This window comes from Ostrinia nubilalis, chromosome 2 (genome assembly GCF_963855985.1).
Source record: "Ostrinia nubilalis chromosome 2, ilOstNubi1.1, whole genome shotgun sequence".
Taxonomy (NCBI): Eukaryota; Metazoa; Arthropoda; class Insecta; order Lepidoptera; family Crambidae; genus Ostrinia; species Ostrinia nubilalis.
In genome coordinates this window covers 11966805-11991505 of record NC_087089.1, presented here as the reverse complement: position 1 = coordinate 11991505, position 24701 = coordinate 11966805, and the positions used below count along the sequence as shown (strand labels likewise).

Genomic DNA, 24701 nt, shown 5'->3' with positions numbered 1-24701 from the left:
AACTGTCAAACGGAGTATTGTCAAATTCTGTTTGGTTGCTTGATATTTTTCCAATGTCGCCAATGTTGTCGTGTTTTGGATCGCGGACAGGCGTTCGCTCGATTCATATCTCAAGTCGCATTTGGGTTTCGGTTTTGTTTGTAATATAACATACTTTACGTTATAATCTTCAAAACAATGATAACGAGCTCGTATCAATACACAAAGATAATCGAAAGACGATAACAGAAATGTGAACTTCCAACGCTATGATTCGTAAATAGACTTGATGGGAAGTAAATGAACAGTCGACTGAATCAGTGAGTGTTTAGCAGTAGATATTTTTGTAAAAATGAGACATGCATTCGACCGAAATGCAAAAAAGTGTATCTGTGCAAGTAGATAGTGATTTCGCGTTATTGCTGCCCAGCGGTGCTTATGAAATTAAAAAAATGGAACCACGATCAAAGCTTCGGAAAGTGATACTATTCTGTTTACTACTTTCCCTTTTTGGGATGGTTGCATTTGGATATTTCTGCCCAGATCAGGTGAGAAGTTTTATTTATCTCCACTAAGTTTAAAATATATTTTTTGCAAATTATAAATTCTAAACAAGTAGGTTACACCTAGATGGTTAATTATAAATAAATCTTGGATCAAAATTACCCCATCACACACTAGATTAGGGGATGCATACGAATCAACATTCCTACATGCCCTGATAAGTGTAAACAACGGCAACAAATCTAACACTGCATACACAACAAAAAATACTTGCATAGAAAACTGCTTCAAAACTGTTTACCAATGAGTTTATTTATTAATAATTCATAGCTGTGTTTATGTAAAAAATAATAACTTTTTAAAACCTTATCTGTCTCATTGTTCGGACCCTCTTTTCTGTAATTTTTTAGTTCTTTTTGAATCTTTAGGTTGGGCAATTACTCTGAAAATAAGGTGGGTGGGATCTAATATGAGTTATTAAAAACAAAAGGTTCCTTGCCCTACACTTAAAATATTATGATAGTTTTCATGTGGTTTATGGTCTGAAAATTGGTAGCACCATCATTAAGATTATTATGGCATTTATCTCAATAATAGAAATATTGTTAAAACAAATTCAATTTCAATTTTTGTTTTTCTATTATGCTTTACTTTTAATTTATGTGTTTAAAAACCTGATATTGTTTCATGTGGCCATATCATTAGATCTGAATCTTAGGTGAATTAAGATTTATGATAATTTCAATTCAAATATTGTAGCCTCATTTATTGCATTGTTATTATTTCACATTAGGTAATCGCGCGAACCTCCGAAAATATTTTATTAGGCTGTGTCATCATTCAAAATTTCATCAAACTCGGCGCAGCAGGAATTGCGTGACGAAAACGCAACAAAAGTCTGACAGTCAAAATACATAGCGCGACTTACGTTTATGCGATAAACGTAAGAGCACGCGTTGAGAAAAGCTCGCCGCATGGCGTCATAATGGTGTCCTTCAAACATGAGCAAATACAGGAAATAAAGTTGGACGTCCCGCGATAAGTTTCTAATTTCTTTACGCATGAAATTCAACCTTGACCACCTTTTTGGCCGATCAGAATCACGAAACGCGTGCCTTCCGAAGAAAGAATTACTTTTAAAAAAGGCAATCTGTTCGCTTTAATGAACAAGCGTAAAAAGTAGCACGTAAAACAACCACAAAATACTCGCGGGTTTTGTCTTCCGCGGCCGACTTAAAGTTCATCGTCGGCGAGAATCACAATTTGTGGGGGCAATTTGGTAGCCGAAATGACTTCAGCAAACTTTCTAAGCATAATTTTCATATCTTTTCGTACGCAAAACCAAAAGCGTTATTTCAGTTGCCAAATTTGGCAACTTGAGTACGATGAGTGGGAAGATAGGGTCAAGAACACATCCTTCATGCAATTTATAATCATACTGTCATGCTGACTGGATGATTAGAAGCGGGACTCTGAAAATTTCTGCCTATTTCAGCCTGAAATAGGCCAGATACCTATATCGAATATGGTCCATAAATTACCACCAAAACAGAGTCTGGATGATAGTTATGTAAATAGGATCTTTGTAAACGGATAAAAAGTACAAAACGAACCTACAAGCGGAGCTCCAGTATAAAAACCCAGATTGAATTAGCCTGGAGAACTGAAACTCGTTAGCGATTGTACTGGCCACATGAACGCTAATTGGTAGATTAGCTTTTGAACCTGCGACTGTTTGTATGGCACGGGTGAACTGACGCGTTCGCTTTTAACTTACAAGTTACGTAACGTTTTAACGAACGGAGGTTAATTAAGAATTTTAAAGGAAAGTTCTTCAAATGAAACGAGGGGAAAGCTCTCCCAGGATGAGATTTTGAAAACCAAATACGATTGAGAAGGTCTTTTTTGTTTATTTGATTATCCGATTCGTTTACGATCACTTCTTTAGTGCGAATTAAAAACTAAAAAAAATATAAACCTAACTTTATTTTCCCCCCACTAATTGAAATGAAAAAAGCGAGCGCCAAAAGGCATTCTCATCGGTATAAATTTAATTGTTCCGAAACTTCTCGCATTGTATTCAGCATTGCAATAAAAAAACTAACGCCACCATGTATGGACACCCGCCACACGAGTTACACTGGAGTCGTTTAAGGCAAGTCCACACTGTCCACACGGCTTATTATCGTATTGAGATCAATCGAGGTGCGATTACGATCGTCTGCGTTGCGTTTCTTTAGACTCGTATGCACTCAATGAGGATCAGTACTGTTGTAGAAAATTCAATAAAACTAGTATCTACGTTAATCTTTAAGACATAAGAAAGATATATCTTTTTGAATTATCCAAATCGGACCATTACTTACGAAGATATTAAGTAATAAACACAGGCCGTTTTTGCCGCTAAAAGACAACGTACGCAGGGCCGCGTGACGTCACTATATCCGAATCGAGCGCAGCCGGCGTACTATTGGGATGGAAAATATTTTTTTCCAGCTAAACTATCAGTTAGAAAAAAACTTTTAATAACATTTATTTATCAAAATAAAGTATCGAACAGTAATTTTTAAAAATAAAAATTGTGAAAAATAAGTATCGCTATGTCCAAAAACCACATTTTTATAAGATTCGATGAAATGCGGAGACGCGGTTGGGGTGAGTGAGTGTAACTTTATGATGAGTGCTAATACCCAGTTTCTGGCCTAGGGGGGGCGGAGGGGAGAGGCAAGTCATACCCAGTTTCTGCCCGGGGGGGGGGGGGGGGTTGTCATACCCAGCTTCTGGCCGAGGGGGAGTCATACCTAGCTTGACCTGGGGAGAGGAGAGGGAGCGAATAGATAGGTAGGTACGTAGGTTTAACTCTGAAAAACTAAATAACAGGTAGGTATTGCGTGTACATCGAAATGATCTTCATAGCAATGTCTTGCTTGTAGCCTAGGCAGAGTGTATCTGCCTCAGCTATACTTATTGTTAGAAGTAAATAAATTAATATTTATACATTTTTATATTTTACTTGGACGAAGATATGACTCTAACAACACTTATGAACACTTTATTTGAATAAATCGCCAAATATACCACCGCGGAGACCCTAATCGCGTCTCCACGTTCCATTGAATCGTATGAGCGTATGGATTTTTTGCGATATTTTTCACAATTTCTATTTTAAAAAAATACTTATCGATAGCTTACTTTATTCTGATGAATAAATGTCATAACAAGTTTTTCTCTAAAACTGATAGTTTGGCTAGAAAAAAATATTTTCTATCCACGCAGTACGCCGGCAGCGTTCGGATCGGATATAGTGACGTCATCGGTCCCGCGCCAGGCGGTCAGTGAACTTTTTTAGTAATTTGGCCATAACTTCGTCAATTTTTGTCGTAGAACAAAAATTTTTGGACTGTATATTAAGGATTTCTTAGACCTATAAATCTGCATTCACAGCTAAAAATCGAAATGATCCTCATTGAAAGCTATGGGGTCATTCCATCGTTTCGGGTGTTACGTTCGTACACACATATTCAACAATTTCTTGTATTTTGAAATAGTATTTTAATAATGTTAGTGCCTTAATCTGTCCGTTTTTAGTTGTTTTATCTAAATAATAAAGTTTGTATAGCTTAGAATGTAGGATAACGAAAATATGAGTCGAAAAGTGTGCGTTTCGGGCGTTACGAGATTTTGCCTCTATGTTCTGACTGTTGCTGCATTTACTCGAAATTTAGCGAATTTTCTTAAGGAATCATACCTAAAACTTACAGGACTTCTAAAGTATGAAATTTACAAACTATGTAACATACAATCACTGTTACATAAAACGTTTTACTATTTTTTTATAAATTTTTTCTTTGTTTCGGGTGTTACAATGGTTCTGTTTCGGGTGTTACGAGTACGAAACTTCAACGCGTTTTATCGATAAAATCTGTGTTTTATTAGTCTCTAGGTACTACAAAATAAGGAGTACAACAAATAAACACAAATAGAGCGAATTTTGGTTTGAAATTACGAAGCAGCTTTTTTTTAAATATACAAAGTTCAAGTTTAATTTTTCCTCAGCATACAGCTTTTTCTATTGTTTTTGGCTTGAAATAGCATTACTTTAATTTCTAATTACGATATTTATTGGAAATGTCGAACATCGAGGCTTTTTAACAATACCTTAATTTTAGTGTTAAGTCGACATTTCAAAAAAGTCTTAAATAGAGAAATATGACTCCTTTTCCGATGCCAGCGCTAGTGGGAGGTCGAAGGAGCCTCAGAATAATACTTTTTGACTTCTCCAAGCAATATATACGCATTATCGACATATAAATAAAAATGTAATACCCGAAACGTTTCGGGTGTTACAGTTTTTAATCAAGAAAAAAACATACTAAATTAGTATCAAGCTCAGATGTTAGTTAGTATTTGAAATCATTACTACCATGACCTTACTTTTACCAAATATTGTTACCCTAATCCATGTGTAAGGTACAACAATAAAACAAATACCTGTTTTTTTGTTTCGGGTGTTACATCGCCTAAGTAACAAGAAAACACACTTAAAACTTGATGATTATCAATTTTTTTGGGACTATGATGCTATCTACCAATACTATGATAAATACCCTCAAAGCATATAGTGGCAAAACGGTTCACAGATTGATAGTTTTTTTTAAATCGTATTACCAATAATAAGAGAGAAAATGATCATTCAAACAGTTGACTTAAGTATAGACTTTGAAGACTTATAACTTAAAAATTACTTGTTTCTTCCAGATTTTTTTTGTTGCACATTATAATTTGGAATGTTTACTTTCAAAATTCATCAGATTTAATGCGAAAAGAACATATTTAGTTTTTCACCCTCGGTAACATTTGTCATGGAATGACCCTATGGACACTTTGGACACCCGGCCGCGCGCTATAGAATCCCAGCGGGCGTCTATCACAGACATGCATCAGATCTATCGGTGATGCTTACAAATACATCACGAATATCACGATCGTATTTATGCGATTCTGTTTTTACACACATAAACCTCTTGACTTAGAGCGTGACTTAATGTTACTAACGCACTAATACTGGGAGATGATTACTTGATTAGTAGATATTGCAAATATTTTAGCGACTTGTGATATTTAATCCAGAATTTCGTATTGAAGATTGTCAAACAAAATTAGTCCTAATTATCACAGTATAAGGTTTATCGGCAAAATTATATCTTGATTTAGGAATAGATCTTGAATCTTGATAGAGTCGCTTGCTTATGATGTCACGCTAGTGTGCACTGTCTTTAATAGCCTTGGTCTGCTGATGAGAAGCCAGGCGGTTGCTATGTGATCATTAATTTCGAGAAAAAGCCTGGTTAATCTTGATTACTTCTCGCTTGGTCCATATACGTGACAAACTTTCTTCACAGGCTACGTGTTACTTAACGCTTAATTCTACTTGGTTTCGAGAATCATTAACATATCTACAAGTCTATTAAGTATAGTTAACAAGTGAAATTAATTGGGAATAAATAAGTTAATCTTACATAAAACGCCCGTATCTATCAAACCATTAAAGCTTTCAATATAAAACTATAGTCGCTTTAAAAGTAAATGCACATCCACATTCTACTCGTGTAGCAAAAATACCGTAACACGTGTAGACGCTCAATATTGCCCTGTTTAACAATAAGCGTTGTGTTTTGTTAACTGCAACACATGGATAAACTTCGACACTCGTGTTAAGTAGTTTTTATACATTAAAGTATGTTGGTAACCTACGAATATACATTTTCAGTTGTATCAACAAAAATAATAAATGTTCTTTGTAACGTCTTTACTCTCAATATTTAACCGACTGAGTTCACAACCCTAGTTTTAGATTTTATGAGCCGCTATACGTCAGACATGGCTCAATCGGACTAACAGCTTATGGTGCCGTCCGAGACGCCATCATGTTATTTGTTATCTGATAATCAGATTGATAGAGAGCTTAAACAAACTGGGCACAATTACATAAAGTGAATTTTTAATTTGGACCCAACTGGTAATTAGGTAGAGAGCTTTTAAACTCTTATAAAATGTGGTGTTTTATGGACTGTGCGATACAGACATAAAACTAAGTTTTTAATTTAATTCCAATGAACATGGATTTTGCTTTTACTTTATATTTGTTATAACTTTATGCCCGAACATAGGTAATGGAATATTTTACTTTGCGAAACTTTCCAATGTTTTACTGGCACGCAAAGTATTCGGAGCGTACTTGTTGAAGATTTGGCAACTTTGTGAGAGTTTTAAGTTGATAGCATTCGTCGGATTCCTTTTAAGAATAAAACGTTAAAAGAAAGTTTCGTGGAAGAAAATTAGACCTTCAATCTTAGACTTCTCGCCTCAAAGCCTGGATTAAAAGTGAAATTGTTCGGTGAATTAATTTCAACTTTGTATCATCCCCTCAGGTTCTTGTGTTTACCTCCATAAATTCTCATTTCCTTGCTTGGGTGTTACTTTTGTCTCTCAATGGGGTTTTTGATACTTGTATCAGAATGGTGCTTCAATTTCGCAGTTAATTTCGAAATATCCGAGCTACAATGGCGGTGTATTGTGTGTTATCCCGATCAGTAGATGGGCGGCCATTGATAAAGTTATCAGTGCGGTAATTAGCCAGGTGTCGCGTGGGCCCGTTGCTAGGCAACCGATCGGGGACCAGACGGCTTCTATATACGCAGCTGCAATCGACTCCGGACCCAACCCGTATGGTACATTCAGTAGCAAAATATTCCGTATTATTATTTCTATATTGTGAACTCCAGTATCCAGTCTAATCGAGTGCTATCATGGTATTTCGATAGATTTTGTTGATACTGAACTAAATAATATGCGGAGGATATACAGCGGAATAATATGAATTCCGTTGGATAACAAGCACATTCTTGGTTTGTATTTTCAGAGAATATGCTTCAATGAGCTCAATGAAAATGTTGAAAGTAAGATCATTCGTTCTCAACAATGTTTCTTAACAGAAGCAGCTTGTAAAAGGTTTGGAGGATCAGGTCTTGCTATTGTTAGATTCCGGTATTCTGCACGGTCAGTTTAAATCCCAAATTGAGTTCTGTTTGTCCAATGCAATTTAGACACGAATGCTTTACGACGGAACATTATAAAACCTTTTATATGGATGACCTGCTTATGGACAGTTTCCAGTTTCGTTTTATTAGATTAATGTTTCGCATACAAAGAAGTTAGGATATCGTTGCACTGTTCCAGCGCCACACGATTAAAATTACTTGCAGTGATTACGCTGGTAGTTAAACGCTTTCGTGTTTATAGCTCAGTTAATGAAGCTTGTAACAAAGTTTGGTTGTAAGAGATAACTAGTTTTTTAAGTGTACCTATCTAGTTTACTGCGTTTGCAGTTAAACGAATATTTGTTAAATCCAGTTAATAGTATAGTCGGCGACGGAAGCGTTATAATAACGGAGTAATGGCGTTATTTTTAAAAGACCGCATTTGTTAGTCTGGTAGTTTTTTATTCTCTGATATAGAACGTCTGCACAGTTAAATCGAGATCTAGCCTGCTTTAAAACTGCGCCGTCTTAGTATTTCTCTATATGGCAAGTCTGCTTTAATAATAAACAGACGCTAATTTAGCAGCTAAAATAGAATACGGGCTTGTTTTAAAAAAACCTTTTTCTCTTCAATACTCGTCATATGAGTTTTATAATCGAAAAAAGCTTTTCAATTCACGTCAGCGAAAAATCGAGATTCAACGAATCCCAATTTGGTGTTGCTTACCATTGCAAAATCGAGACAAAGAGTGAATAAAATCGTATTTGTGCACGCACGGTGCGTTTTGTGCAGAGTGTATCTGCCCACATATGGCGGGCTGCGCGTGGGCAACTTGTCCACCGACGCTGCCCGGGGTGCGGCGGGAATTGACGATGCGCAGGATAACACCTGGACTAACGCCTACGGGTCTGGGAGGAACTAGAGATTATATTTCAAACTTATTTTGCATTTATTGCGACGACGATCGCTGAATTCACTTAGGATTGTAAATGCCACTGTTATTTTTTTATCCGTAGATGGTTTCTCGACAGCATAATCTGTTAGAACTATCATGGATACCTAGTTTAGTTTACACGAAACAGGAGTTTGTAAGATAATCCAGGCTTAGATTAGATTAGGCGTAATATACACAACCCCAAAGTACAATATTTAGCGGTTCCTGCATTACATAATTTGTTTTAGCTTACATGCGTAATATTCAAAGAGTAATATCAAGTTACAAACTCATACATTTGGACGAGAACTTGGCAATTGTTATTTTGTTTAGAAGAAATATCCGCGAGAGTAGAAAAGCGTGTTCTTCATGTACATTTTCGTCTCAACTTATAATAATATTGAAAAGTTATTTGAAATCTGCGTACATACTAGACAGTATGTTTGCCTACTCGTAAATCTCTTGAGTCTATTCATTATTATTGATAAGAACAGTGATTGTATACTCCAATGATAAGAACGAGATATCTTGATATAAATATAGTTATGTGGTTTGCCTAACATTTAAATATTTTACGTTGAAAGTTCTACATAAAATTAAGATAAAACGAAATGGGCAATTTTATAAAATGTCAACTGGTTGCGTAATGATTTTATGTTCTCAAGCTTAATTATTATTTTGCTTTCCAAGATTATCAGAATCCTCCAGCTGACATTAAATTAATGGTGCATCATTAAAAACGCTTCCCAATTATAATGTTTATTTTTCTCTTGTTGCTGCATATTTATTATATTCGCTTTATTAATGCAATTATCGTCTTCCCTTTCTTAATTAATGTCGAGAAAATTATGGATACAATAATTTGAATGGGAAATTAACGGGCATAATGAATTGAAAGTCAAATTGACATAATTTCTTGATGACAGGCGATAAAGCCATGAGATTGTTATTGAGACATGGAAAATAAATTATGGTCAAATTGGCGCCATGACTTCACCAAATCCTACAAAAGGGAGCTGTTGACAGTACTTAATACTAAAGCATTTAAAAAAGTAAGTTTGTATCTACAAATTCTGTTTTCATTGAGTAGTATAAAAACTGATGTTGTATAATGGATCACGATTACTCAATCATCGATCGTATTTGTAAAGCAAATCATATTCGTCACATAGTTGATTATTGTGTCAGTGGAAAGTGTTTAAGTAATAAATTTTTAGAATTTATTTCTACGGTAGAGTGCTCTACGCCCGGGTAGCGACGCACGCGATTATAGCATTAGCTTTGTTCATTATAAACCATGTAGATTATCGCATACTACTACTTGTACTTGGATTAATGTTCTTTCAAGGCTAGAATTCCTAGAATCGGTAGACACTATCTCTGGGAATTTGGACCTTCGTAAAATGGGGCAAGTGTGATATCAGTTGCACAAAGCTAGAACATCTCCCACTTGGGATTTCCCTGGCTTACTCGAAATCGAATCTGAAGAAAAACAAGAGCAAACGTCTGTAGACAAGCAACTTCAAATCGCTGTGCTCAAATGGCACTTGGCTACACTAAAAGCCAACGGTTAAAGCAGGGCGTTAATGGACTGGTGACTAACAGAGATAACGTACATGTCGTTTGTCAGACCACCACCTTGGGAGACATTGTGAGGGCAAATAGAACTGGGGGGCTATCGGATCTATCCATTCCGCTCACACTTAGCGTGATACACACATGAGTAAAAGGGATAGATTCGAAAATTAGAAATCAGCGCTAGATATAGTCCTTGGACTCTGCATAAAGTCTTCAAGCTCTATTCCTTTACTCATGCCAGTACCCAAGTAAGCTAGAGTGAAGGATAAAGCGGAATATATTGAAACCACTTTATGGACCCTCTGGCGTTAGATTGGCACAAGACCAAGAAAATGGCGCAATGAAAAAAGATTCAAAGAGGAAGTCTAATAAGGTAGGCCGCTGTCAACGCAATCACGAATAATGTGCACAGAAATTGAATTCTGTGGTTGTAATTGTATCTCATATATTATAATAACGGTGTTTATTTACACAAGTCTGGCGCCAGGTCACGTTACTCATACTCAAGCAACCAATATCTATCTCGTAACAATGACTTGTAATTCAATGCTTCGTAGCGTTCGATAATTAAGTTACACTAAGCCAATTATAATATAAATTAAACATTTACGTTTATACTGCGGTTAATAAATAAACGTATTCATTCAAGAATTTGTTAATAGCGTTATTATCAGCGTCTTGTTAGTTGTTCAATAAACTGGCACATTTAACCTTAGAAGGAAACTACGATTATTTAATGTTCAATCGGAAACGGAGATTGATCTACGAGAATAATCATAAAATGAATAAAATCTTGTTTTTAATATAATTATTATTACCTACTTCTTCTGATTCACAATGATTTTAAAACTACGGTAAATGAAAAAGCTCATTCCAGAATTAACTCGCGCGTTTCATGCCCTACTGAAAATTGATTTGTCTGCCTCACCGCGTACCAATCACCCTGCAAACTGCATGGGTGAAGGGCGCTCTGCCCTCTTCATTAGGCGAACAAACAAGCGGGATGGAGATGAAGTACTTATCTCGATCTTTGTCGCTTTGGGTTCTACTCATCAGCATTTTAAATTCATAGATTTGAGATGAAAGCACTTTCATAACAGGGCTATTAACAGATTGGACTCATTATCAAAAAGTGATCGACTCATAAAGAAGCGAAAAGTAAAAGCTACGACATAATATTAATATCTCGAAAATATCGGTATTCCCCAGGAATTCTCGGAAGGGCCATCGACGTTTCCATCATTATCCCGCCATAATAAACGAGTGTTTCCTTTGATATTCAGATTTTGTGAGGTTAATTTCGAGAGCAATCGCAATATTAAGTCATTCTGCAGAGTGATTACATAATAATGGAGTTGCAGGAGTCTGTTCGTCCCCTCGAATTGATTTCGATTATTAAGGGTCGCGTCTGGAGGGTTGCTGCTAATGCGCAGACGAGGGAGCTCCGGTTCAAGGGCGTTGTGTCAACACCTCCGCGAGGGGATCGGGAATGTCCTATTATGTTCTATATTACTTTATGTATATCTCTATTGTGATGAGATTCAACATTAACTTGTTACTAGCTTGTGAATGCTATTTTCCATAATTCTATTTGGAAATGTGTTTGTAACAAATAATTATTTTTGTTGTAATAGAAATTGACCTTTTCACGAAATAGGCACAGCTAATGATAGCCACAAAAATTAGGCCCGATTTAGAAAGCTATTATCTTTTGTAAATCAATGATACTCATACCACAACAAAGGTTACAAACTATCGTTACCACTTTCCAACTGATAACTATTGATAGGTAAGCCAAGATAACAACATATCCAGAGCTCTCCTAGGCGTGGTTAAGTGCGTGACCCACTTATTTTTGTGGTTCTAATTTTAATATTTGTTTACAGGTGTGCGCGCTATCGGCCAGAGATAGAGTTTCGGAATCGCTGGCGCTGACGTACGCGGAGGCACCTGGGCGGCCGCTGCCCGACGTCATTGCGCAGCCAGGACTGTCTTATGATGAGGTCCTCCACGACGACTTCAGATTCGACCTGGACGCGCACGATGTCATGGTCTTCTTGCACATACAGAAAACAGGGGGCACGTCCTTTGGGAAACATCTCGTCATGGATTTGGACTTGAAGGTGAGTTACTGTGATGACAGAATCGAATTTCGTTTTACTGACACAAAATATATCGATAAAGCAAATTGCAGCGCTTTTATAGCGCTTGCTTTTCTAGCGCAGAAAAAATACGATACAACCGTATTTTCGTTAAAATATGTGTATTTCCTTAAGACACTCGCGCATGTTATTACGCGAATGATAAAGCTCAATGGCTCTTTACAAGATTGCCTCTAGCCCTTGTTTCCGTAAACGGATCCGTGGATCTACTAAAGAATGTAGATTCCAATTCTATTCTCGCGCAAAAAAATCCAATCTCTTTTTAGGCATTCCTTCTTTAACGTCACGTCCTCCGCGAGATCTAAACTAGTTTAGCGGACTAGTCGCATGGAGTTTAATACATTTTTTTAGCTTACGAAAAAAAAATATGCGTTTCATTTTCGACTGTGAATTCTCGTTCTCGCCGCCTTTTGTTCCCGTCGCGATTTCGTGGGGATCAAAGGACGAATCCTCCTCTATCAATTTTAAACGTGGAAATCTCCATGAAAAATCTGTGAGAAACGTGGCAGACATGTGAAGTGGCTGGCTGGGAGTGGGCTATTAAAGAGAGCGCGCGTGCGGTGACTTCGCGGAATTGATGAAAATGGAGGATTCGCTCAAAGAAAACGTCGCGTCACGTTTGCCAGCCCGGCTTGGTGACTTTGCCTTTCGACGCTTTGAGCTGCCTCTTTAGAATACGCCGCGCTGAACCGCTGGTTAATTAATTACAGCGTTAGACGCTGCATGTACAACTACCTACCTTTATTTAATTCGTACATTCCTTTTTGTACTTTCTTATTAGTTCGACTTCAAAGGGTTTTCAAGTTTTTAGTACTAGAACCATTCCTGCCTGCGGTCACCTAAACATAGAAATAGAAGTCACAAACTCGTTTTGCTATTCCCGGAATTGTACTGTGTAGAACTGTTATGCGACTCAATTTAAACTAAATTGGCGATTTCTGCAGAACATAAATTTTAGGTACCTACCTAACATGGTTGCTTTCTTCTACACGAATTTTACACAAAGCCAAAAGTTTGAATGACCCTTTTATTATAATAACTTTTATAAATAAGAATACGCAAGCAAATATTTTATTCATAGTATTAACGATATTAATTGTGAATTATTAATTTTATAAATTAGCAATCGTGGACAACGTCAAGTATACTATTACTCAACAGTATCTATTTATTTGTCTGCATTAATGTGTTGAATGACACGTTAGGGGGCGTCCATAAATTACGTGAGACAATTTTGGCTATTTTTCAACCCCCCCCGCCCCCCTTGGTGAGATTTGGTGAGATTTTGCCTGACCCCCTCCCCCACCCCCTAATCTCACGTGATATTTTAAAAAATCCGAAATTTAATAGTTTTGAAGTAATTTAACTGAGAAAGATTTTTTTTCGTGTGCTTAGTGCGAGTTTGCATTTACCGTTGTCGCTAACGAGTGCATCAAAAAGATCTATAAAGTTTAAGATTTTAGTTCTTGAAAGTATCTGCTAGGGACGCTGTACAATAATCATACATTTAATGCATGTCATTTTTTACGCAGTCGCTAGCGGATGACGATCGATATAAAGTCGCACTAAGAGTAGGCGCACACCGTTGATTTTTAGTTGGCCGATAGTTGTGCCCGATTTCAAATTGTATGAAGAATCGGCCAAATCGAATCCGCGTAGTGTGCGCACTCCCATACATGCCCATACTGATCAACAGCCCGACTAAACTATCGGCTGACGAAAAATCAACGGTGTGCGTCTACTCTAAGCCCACTGATTACGAATAGATCCAGAAAAACACGTGTAGTGACAGCGGTTAGTACTAGGATCTCATTGTTTTTTTTTTACAGAAGTACCTAGTCTAATTATTGTTCCTTTCTACATAATCTAGCAAAATCAATTTTGATAAAAAAAAACTAGTTTTATAATTTTCTTAATTTTGTCATTTATTCTGCATTTTAGTATTCACACATGCTGACGGAAGCATTTTTAGTTTTATTTGTTTAGACGGTATAGAATAAAATGTCATTATCATCATAGAAAATATAATTTTTAGGGTCCCGTAGTCCTGACAAGGAACCCTTATATGTAGTTTCGATATGTCTGTCTATCCGAGGTTTTCTTTGGAAACTATTGGCTTTAGAAAGCTGTAATTTTGTGGAGGTATGTATATTAATCACGCCGACAAAACGGTAGAATAAAATTTTGAAAAAACATTTTTTTAGGGTAGCTCCCCTACATGTAAAGTGGGGATGAATTTTTTTTTCATCTTCTACACCATCGTGTAGGATATCGTTGGATGACTTGGGGGTTTCAAAGACTATTTTTCGATTTAGGGATCCGTTCACAAAAACTAGACTGACTGTGCGTGGCATGACACGCACTTGGCCAATTTTTTTACTTAAGATTTAAACCCAGTTTTCTGGCAAACTCTATTTCTCTATTTCTTGCGGAAAAAAATACGTGATATTTCCTGAGACCCCCCCTCTCCCCCACGTGAGATTTAGTGAGGTTTTTGTTGACCCCCTCCCCCCCCTAAAAGTCTCACGTAATTTATGGACGCCCCCTTACGTTACACAACTAATAACTAAAATTGCAAAATTATTTATTTAGCACCGGAAATTAGTTTATCTTTAAACGGCAGTTAATCCGACGTGAATAATTTAAACGTAATATTACCAGAAAAGGATATACATAATTTTATTAAACAAAATTTTTAACCATGTTTAGCTCAAAACCAAACCTAAGGGCACATCAATTGGCTAAATCTTAATAATAATTGAATGGTATAAAGCAGTGGTTCTTAACCTTTAAGTCACGAGGAACCATTTTACCAAATTTCTGTCTTGTCAGGGACCACTTATATTTTTTTCAAAATCCTATGAAAGGGGAAGTCGATTTCCTCGCCCACTGTGCGCCGTTTGCGTTGTGTTGACTCAACTCATGACATCACGTCACTTGTTTTTATTACGATGTCTTCATGGACCACTTGGAATGCCTCCAGGGACCACCAGTGGTCCGCGGACCACCGGTTAAGAACCACTGGTATAAAGAAATAAAAAAATTACTTTTTAAATTTCGAGAAAATTATGTATCACTAATTTATACGAAATTTATTTTACGAATGACATGTCCTGTTCATTCAAATTATCTATAAAACCGACCGATTTGTGTTCGGTGTTAATGGTATGCATCTAAATTTAATATAATTAAATTTGGTCTTCTAATAGCCATACCATAATAATATTAATCGTTATTGCCAATTTCCTCTTTCGTTAATTTAAATTATTTCTACCTTATCTTTACCTCAGACCAGAAATTCAATTTAAATAGGTTCTTATCAATATTATGTGGTTTTGAATTTACATAATTTTCACGGGACTATTCCCACCTCTCGTTCCCACCACTGCAACTCCTGTGTAGCCAGGATCTACAGCTTGAATTTACATAATTTATTTACATAAAAATAATCTTGATGAAATATAAAACACAATGTTTACCTACTTGATAATTAATTTTATCAGTAATAATATTGCGGTTCTCTAAATAGCTTTATCTTTATTATAATTTTGAATTTCCTCTTTGTTTAATTCAAATCATTATTGTATTAATTTACTTTACGTTACCATTTTTTTTACAATTCAATATTATATTGTTTTTTTTTATGCAGAACAAGCCAGATATTTACTGGCCAGTAACAAAATACTGTTTTTAATAAAGAATATTGAACCCCAGTTTAAATAGAAATAGGTGGAAACCGTTCTTTTTATCGTTACGGCCATAAAGAATGGCATTCTCCTTCCTCATGGATTCCTGCCACTAAACATAACTTAAGAAGGGAAACGTCCCTATATTTCATAGATCGCTGAAGGTTTTTGGAATGCACTTATTCTAACATGGTACGATGATTTGTGGACGTTTTCCGTGAAACGATCGAATAAAGATTTTGCTCGGCAGATAAAAATACGAGTATAATGGTACGGGTCGACTGTATAATGTAAAATTATTAGGCTGGGTTGCACCATCTTACTTTAACTTTGCCAAACGTCAAAAATCTGTCAAACTCCATACAAAAACACCGGTTATCGTCATAGTTACGGTCAAAGTTAGGTGGTGCTACCCAGTCTTAATAGTTTGAAACTTTCGAGCAAAATTCAAAACTCGGTCGAGTTATTTGAAACTTTGAATGACTTTATTTTGAAGAATAGTTTTTTCGTCTGTCACGAAGTTAAGAAACTTGTTATTTTCCTAACAACAAGTTACTGATTTACTATACAGCAATAATAAGCAGAATTACTTTATTTGTGATAATTTCAGAATATGGACAAAGTTTATCAAGTTAAGTATTTCAACTTATGCGAACCTAGACCTCCGTGGTGTTATCATTAGAATAATACCTACGAATTTTTCTTTAATATAAATATTAATTTTAAAAACTTATCTTACACAGGGTGTATTCTCGCGATTTAAGATAACCCCGTTTCCTGGAATCCGTCAAATTGAAATAAGCTCGCAATGAATTGAATTAATGAAATAAAAGACAGTCGGCTGAACGTCAAAGGTCGCAGATAACGCAGAGAGATCTCTCTTGTCTGTAGACCGTTGGATCGGCACGTACGCACGATTATTTTATTTGAACATAGAATTATTAATGAACTCCCTCATTTATTACTATTCAGTTTCTAAGCCCGTTCAAAAAGACCAATATCAATAGAGCCTTATGATATAGAAGTATGTTGCATGTATGTATCGTTGTATAACTGAAACTTATTTAACTAAAGTAAACGTACAAGTGAGCCGCAATGGTCAACCTTATTAAATACGGATACGACCTTCTACAAATAACTGAAAATGTTAATTAAGTTAATTAAAAGAAGGTTAAGCCACCTACTGTGGTTTAAATACCTCGATAATTAAATCACGTAACAATACACAATGTTAGCCTAAAAAGTTATAGAAGTGATCTTATGACATAATTTGTTGCTAATGATCTCTAGTAATCACCCCTTTCAAGATCTAGTATCCCTGTCACCCTGTATTATACTGACTTTGTTGGCATATTCTGGTAGTTTTTTTCCTATTAAAAGAAGGAAATAGGTACTGTTTAATCTTATTACAAAGAATTAAATGGCGAGAGATACAAAGGACCTAAAATTAATTGCCTGTCAAGTCAACTTGACAGAATGTCAATTTGTCCCTAGAGATATTCGGAATACTTATTGGCACAGAAATAACTCAATCCCATGGTCACGCCATTGATGTGTCGCATATTGTGGAGACAGGCGAAGTAACAAAACCATAGCATATACAGAGGTATTGATCCAATTTTTGACCGTATTATTACTAAATCTGACTAAACTGTGGGGTCTTATTTCAACAATCGATTTCTGGTGTGAAGTGCTTCAATAAAATTGAAATCGGTTTAACACTATAACGTATTATTATAACGTTGTTCGATTACACCCTGTATAAACGGTCGAACTACACCCACCGTGAATAATTAGGTACAGTGGGTGATTAAAGTGTTAGTTTATTCTTAAGGCGGGTTTGAACAGGGCCGTGTTTCTGTCAGGGTTGCTAATTTTGAGGGTTTCCCCAGAATTATGGTGAATTTCCAGTATTACGTCTTGCCATAATTTTGGGAGAATCCTTTGGGGTTTCACAGTGAAACCAAACATAGTTACGAACAAATTGCCGTACCGTGTAAAAGCAAAACTGGTGATTATATCAAAGACCTTGTGAAGTTGTGACAAGCAGAAAAACACATTGTAATAATAAGCGTTTTGCCTTTGCATGAAAGTGACATTGTCAATTTTTATTACCAAGCCTATTTTCATTTCTGTGAAAACCCCCAAGTGCCAACATTGAAAATAATCCGCAGTAGTATTTTAAAGCTAATCAATCTATGAAACAGTTCAGTGCTTCTCATAAATGCTGTACGGGTTCAATAGAGATGAGGCATCCCTGCTTTCAGCTCTACTAAATAATTTACCGTCAGGCTACTTTAGGCGCCCACCCCCACTGGATGCGGTTTCAACGAAAAGTTGTAAATGTCACGTGGTCGTTAAAATCTTTTTTATCTGCGACACGTGGATTTACTTTTGCGGCCAGTAATTTATGTGCAACGTAAACTTTAGTTTAAAATGTGGGTCGAAATAGGATATTTCACGTGTTTACGTGTTTTTGTGGATGGTTTAGAAACTTTTTGAGTATAAATGCACGTTTACTTTGCTATTAAAATTGGAAAGCAACGAGGTCACAGTATTTTTATGTCGTAATTGCTCCTCTATGTTATCTTTCACGATACCATACTGACGATTTTATATTTTTATGTGACTTGATATTTGAAACTTCTTTCTGCTATTTCATATTATTTACATTATTTATTCTCAATACTTACCTATTCATTACTTAATGTATTACAAATCACTTTATCTTTTCGAATTAGAACCTGGAACTTAAAGCAATCCATTTCACTCTACTTCTCCATCCATCCATCTCTCCAATCGCAATAATCTAATGTACTACAGGAATAAATGAACTTAAATTTTCAGATGCTCACCAAGTCTTCATCAATCTTCGTCAACAATCAAAAGTATCCAATAATTACGCGAAGTTTTGACACTTCTAAACCTTAAAAGCTTTTTTGGGTATAAAAAGTGCGTTCCGATTCGAATGGGTACTGACGTTTCATTTTTATGAAGGAATAACAGGGTTGTGGTTCAACTTGGAGTTATTTTCACCCTATGTTACGTTTGTTTTTACATCGATCATTCATACCGCATACATATTCGATGTGTGCGTTTGCCGAGCCTCTGTTATTTTTTGTCATAGAGTGGTTGCGCCGGTAATCCTTCGGGGAGTGGTTAAAACCACCCGGTATTGATGTGCTTGTGCACAATCAAAAAATACACGGACGTCGGAAAAATGCCACTGTTTTTGAAGCATTGGAAGGCTGAAGCTTTTTTATGTTATAAAACTAGCCTCTGCCCATTCTTCACTCGCGTGACTTGCGATCTGCTACGAATCTACTCGTATCTATCGAACAAAATACGACCTAGCATTCAAAATGTATGAGCTAAGTATTTAATTTATGTGGACTATAATTACTTTATAAAAGTATACACGTGTTCAATATTATTGATAAGATTGTATATTTTTGTTCATTTAATCTCATCTTTTGCATAATGAAAAACTGAGCTCGCAGAACTCTAGAGGTCAAGCACTTATCAATATAATGTTTTTGTAAAATGTACAGACGACAGCACATTAAGCTAAACACTGTAGCATCTTTTGTAGTTGACATAGAGGCTATTTTGAAGTACACTTCACAGTATTCAAATTGTATTCTAAGAATCGTTACTTTATTTATTATTCGTTTTCTAAAACGTGATTTAGTTTAGTACATGATATTGAATGCTATAAAATCGCATTAGACATGCCCAATGGTCCAATTACAACAATACTCGAAGGCTTACAGCCCATTTTTTGTTTCAATATTTTCCAATTGAATATTTTGCAATCGAATACTTCGATAATGACTGTTCGATCATCATATAGGTATTTTGAGAAATTAAAATACATTTATAGTTTCCAAAACTACTATGGATAATAATATGTTCATTGTATAAGTATTATGTAAGTATATCTATGTCCCAAAATAGAAGTAACAGCTATAATATAGATTCTTTTGTTGTGCCGACGTTACATTTTCATATTAATTACAATAATGTGTCTTTTTAATAACCAAGAATATCATAAACGTATTAAATTTTCTAGAAGTGGGCTTTTGAGCTTAATTACTGATATTATTATAATTAGTTGTCATGTGGCCATAACGTTTTACGACTTTTTTAATTACGCTCATATCAGCCTCGAACATTTTGAAGATCATTTTCAGAATTAATAAAAGCTTTCGTCCACTCCAATGTAACGTTATTTTTAATAGTTTATCATGTTTTATTAGAAACCTTTCGAACTAAACTAAAATTGAATCACAATGTCGTCAAAACTAATAATCGGTCAAAACCACTTTTGACTGATTTTTGCAGTCAAAAGTGGTTTTGAATGATGCCTTTGGTCAATATCACTTTTGACTGATTTTTCCAGTCAAAAGTGGTTTTGACCAAGCTCGTTAGTCAAAACCACTTTTGAGTGCAAAGATTTTATTTATTCGACCGAACAAATTGATAATCTACTTATCTTTTACCTGACGAATACCCAGGTCCCAGATATCTTAAAAGTAGTACCTAATGTAGGTAGTACACTTTAAAATAGTTTTATAACACATTTTTATATTTCCATGTAATTTTCATTAATCATAACACTTTTTATTAATTTTTGACTGATTGGTAAAATTTTAAATCAGACGAAAGGTAAGATTTTTGCAGTCAAAAGTTGTTTTGACCGATTATGAGTTTTGACTGTAACAGATACACAACTAAAGGTAGGTACAGATATGTTAAAACAGTTGAAAGGATATCACGCCGGCCTAAACAAACATGTGTAAATACGGTATATCGCCTCCGCAGGATCAGCCAGCTTTCCTGGCTTCGCGACAGCCGGCCCCAACAAAGGATAAATGTATTCCGGTTCGGACCCAACTTTAATTCTATGTGCATTGTGCATAACATACGTAATATAAATTTCTAGTTAACTCCCGACTGCTTTGTTTCTCTGCATTACAATGTGCCATTACACATCCGACTCCCATTGTCGCCGACAACACTTTATTGTTGGCCAACTTTATGTTTTTAAACAAAAATCTTTTACAACCCGACCCCTTTTATTAATAGAATCCAAATAGCCCCGAATAAATTTTTATTCCGCTCCTTTCAGAACGAAATTGCGGGCATCCAGCTTATGGAATAACTATAATAATAAACTCCGCGAATAAGTTTAGGGGTCTTATTATAAGAGGGAAAGCTGCATGTAGATTTTATTGAGCCCGTTTGCTATTTCTTTTTATTTGAGTTGTGAATTAAAGTACTTAGCGTGTCTGAAAATTTTGCCTGTGAAGTTGTAGGGCGTGATAAGCACTTAACCCGTTTACAACGTATAAAAGTGAAAACAGAATAATAAAACATTCTAACAAATAGTTGTATGTGAATGTAGTTCACGCTCTATGTCTGTCTATCATCGTTGCGCATCTGTTAACGTTCTTATTAAAATTAAACCCGAAAGTAATTGAGATAATTAGTTTTAATGACGGCACGGTTAGTGTAAACGTTGACAACAAATGTCCAGAACGAATAGTTATTTGATGAAGTTTTACGTGTGAAATTAGCGGAATGGCCTCTGGGCGCCATACTGCGAGTGTAAATTGCGCTTGTTCGAAGGATTTTCTCGGGATCTCGTGCGCGATTGTCCGCAGAGGATTTCCGTTCTCGGCTCGACGATACCGTTTTCACTAGTAATTTCCGGACACAGTGTGAACTCTCCCCTAAAGCGTACCCTCCCGTTCGGAGGAAATGAAAATCGCTTACGTATTTTTAAATCCCTTGAATTATTCGCTTTTGTTATTTAAATTTTACACGTGAAAAAATTTACGCGTTTATGTAATCTGTGAATGTTTTTAAAATTGGATTATTCTTGCAGAGGCCGTGCAACTGTCAACGGGCGCGAAAACGCTGCCATTGTTTTCGGCCGCACAGCAACGAAATATGGCTCTTTTCGAGATACTCCACGGGCTGGAAGTGAGTACCCTTTGTTCAGCTAAATAAATTTAAACCTCATGCGTGGCAACAAAAAGTTGTTCGCAGTCACAACGTTTTATTTAGGTATTTCGTTATTCAAACGTATACATAAAATGTTTATGTTGACCCACGAAAATTGTAAAAGCATTTGTTCGGTGTGGCAGGACAAGCTGTGCAAACTGCAACATGTGCCGCATTACAAGCTCGTAAGTGCCCGCGGCAAGGCGGCGACAAAGAGTTGGTGCTGTCGTATTGTTATAAATATATTCATGTCCGGCAACAATTTTGAGCCTCAAAATTTGAATATGAATTATTATTGTTCCGAGCTTGGAGCAGCAGGGACATTCGATTACATCAGCGGGTGGCGCCGCCGTTCCGCGTCGTCCTTGGTTCTGTCATCGGGATGTCCGTTTTCGGCATGTTAATGTACGAAACAAGCTTAAGTGCCGAACAAACGATGTACTTGGAACATGCAAAACATATCTCACGCCCATTGTTCGCCGCCCTTGGGGATTAGAGGACTCTGCGCGTGGTTAGCATTGAAAATTTTAAACGAATTTCGATTTAATTAGTCGTCAAGTGTCAACGATCAGAGGCGCTAAACTTTTTGAGGCGGTTTTATAACTACATACCTACTAACATAATTTGTGATGATGTGTGTTACCGTAACATGCATAGAGCTTTTATTCTACACTCTGAATGAACAACCCACTTTGCCACTGCATAGTAGTAAAACGTTATGGCTCTCTTGAGAAGTCCCGCCTATCCCATGTGACCTTGTTCCTTAAGCGAATCGTCATGTCCCGCCGTATAAACAGTGTAATAAAGAGGTTTACTTACACTATTCTCGTAACGCTTTGTTAAATTATTCGCGGCGGCAACTTGGCGACCCCTGGCGGCCATTATAGTGAACATTGTCTGTGAAACAATTGCTGTGTCGAGTCGTCGATCAATTTGGTGACTCGCGCCTCATTGCTATGCCCGGCCGGTGGGTCGTAAATTATACCGCCATAATGACACCAAGCTAAATTGAGAATACCGGTGGTCTATCTATCCATGGCACGTGTACGTTTTCGTGGTATATTCTTAATCGGACCACTAATGGATCCATTGTTAACACGGAAGATAACTAACGAGTCAATACATATTTTTTCTTGATTTACTCCCTCGCCAATGTTCGGAGATAATGGGCTTTTAGTAGTATATTTATACGAATAAACAAGCTTGTATATAGACACGCAATTGACATTTACCTCTCACCTCAATGGATCGCTCCACTGGCTAAATTAACTCCACTATAGTCTGCCAAATCGTTTGCTTTTTGTTTATTTGACATGTTGTTTGAACATACTGTTGTACACTCTCGTTAGTGTGATCGGTGTAAGCATCACAAATCAAAGTCAAGGCTAAGTACAACCCTTGTCTGTCACGTATAGCCATTAATTGTCTGTCTTCTGTTTCTCGCAAGACAATTTGTGCTATGCGAAAACGCTTTCTGTTTTCGCCATATCAGGCCGTATATTTTATGTTTCATTCAATCCAAGGCCTATTGTGCCAAACTTGTCTGAGAATCATCGACAATAGGACCGCAATAAGAAAAGTTTATGTGACTTCATTCCAACAACACTTAAATCCGAATAAAATAAAGCCTGTGGGAACGATGAAACAACTATCTAAGTACTTGTTACGATTGGCTCTTTGCTGGACTTGCTCCTTGCGAAAAGACCTTTTATTTTTATTCATTAAATACTGTCTTGGGAAATCTCCTAAAAGTTTATTGCGTTTAATGTAACTTACACGTAATGTGAGATCTAGTTTTTGCTGGGTATTCGAATTTGGTTTTAACGAAAATGTTTGCTTTCGAAAGCTAGCACGCTGGGCAAATAGACAGCAAAAAAGTTTCGTTTGTTTGATCAATTTGTAACGATTTAGCGAAATCCCCAGCAATTTCGGGCCCGGAGCTCCAGAAAAAAAGCTTCGTCCCGTACACAAAATTTGAATTGTAGCCGCTTAGCGTGCTGGCGTGGGCTGACTTTTGTTTTTTATCATACCATGGGGCTGAAATGTATTCGTATTGTGCCGCTTTCGCTTTGCTGGCGGCTGTTTATGCTCCGGCCATAAGTAACAAATTCATGCATTCACGTATTAAAATATTCCGTCGACTAGATATTTACTAGATACATCAACTTGTACTGAAGTCACAAAGGGTCATTTTATACGTGAGATGGACAGCTCTTAAGATCTCGATTCTCGACTCGCGGCTCTGGAACGACCTATTCAAATACTCCACACCCTTGAATAAAATATTCATTACGTTTACTCGTTTTGACAATCGTAAGAGATGTACGAGTGTTGTCGAGAAGGTATCAGAAATAATCGATTTTCGTATTGCTAACACAATGAGTGTTTAGAATTTAAACAAGGTGTTTAAAGCTGCCATGTGCCGTCGTGTACCGTGATGCTTTCTCACGGGCCGATAGGTGGCATCGCTATCGCCTGTTTGTTTGTAAGCTATTAATTCGACTAGAACGTCGACACCGGCGGACCTCCCAAGTAGACGGCCGCGGGAGGTCGCGTTCCTCCCCTTATTTGACTACTTGTAGTCTTTAGAGCGAGATTAGCCTCATTGTGCTTTGTGTTTACTGATGTAAGTAGACAACAGACGTAACGGTCCGGGTAAACGGTTCCTTAAATGGTAAACCAACTATTAACCGGTAGGACAAGATGGCGTTATTCTTTTCTAAATGGTGGATTAACGTCAGATTAAGATCTTGTCGGACAAGATTGAAGGCCGCCCTGTTGGGCATAGACCTAATTGTTTGCCTAACA

The 24701-nt window shown here is 36.6% G+C and overlaps 1 protein-coding gene across 1 annotated transcript in view; it reads left to right on the top strand.

The window, feature by feature from the left end:
- The window catches only part of LOC135084054 (heparan-sulfate 6-O-sulfotransferase 2), an 87928-nt gene continuing 63227 nt past the window's right edge, over positions 1 to 24701 (top strand). Inside the window, exons 1-3 of the mRNA XM_063978800.1 lie at positions 1 to 527; positions 11923 to 12159; positions 21775 to 21872. Of these exons, the coding sequence (XP_063834870.1) occupies positions 339 to 527; positions 11923 to 12159; positions 21775 to 21872 (524 nt within the window). The 5' untranslated portion in view covers positions 1 to 338. The remainder of the gene's footprint in view (positions 528 to 11922; positions 12160 to 21774; positions 21873 to 24701) is intronic.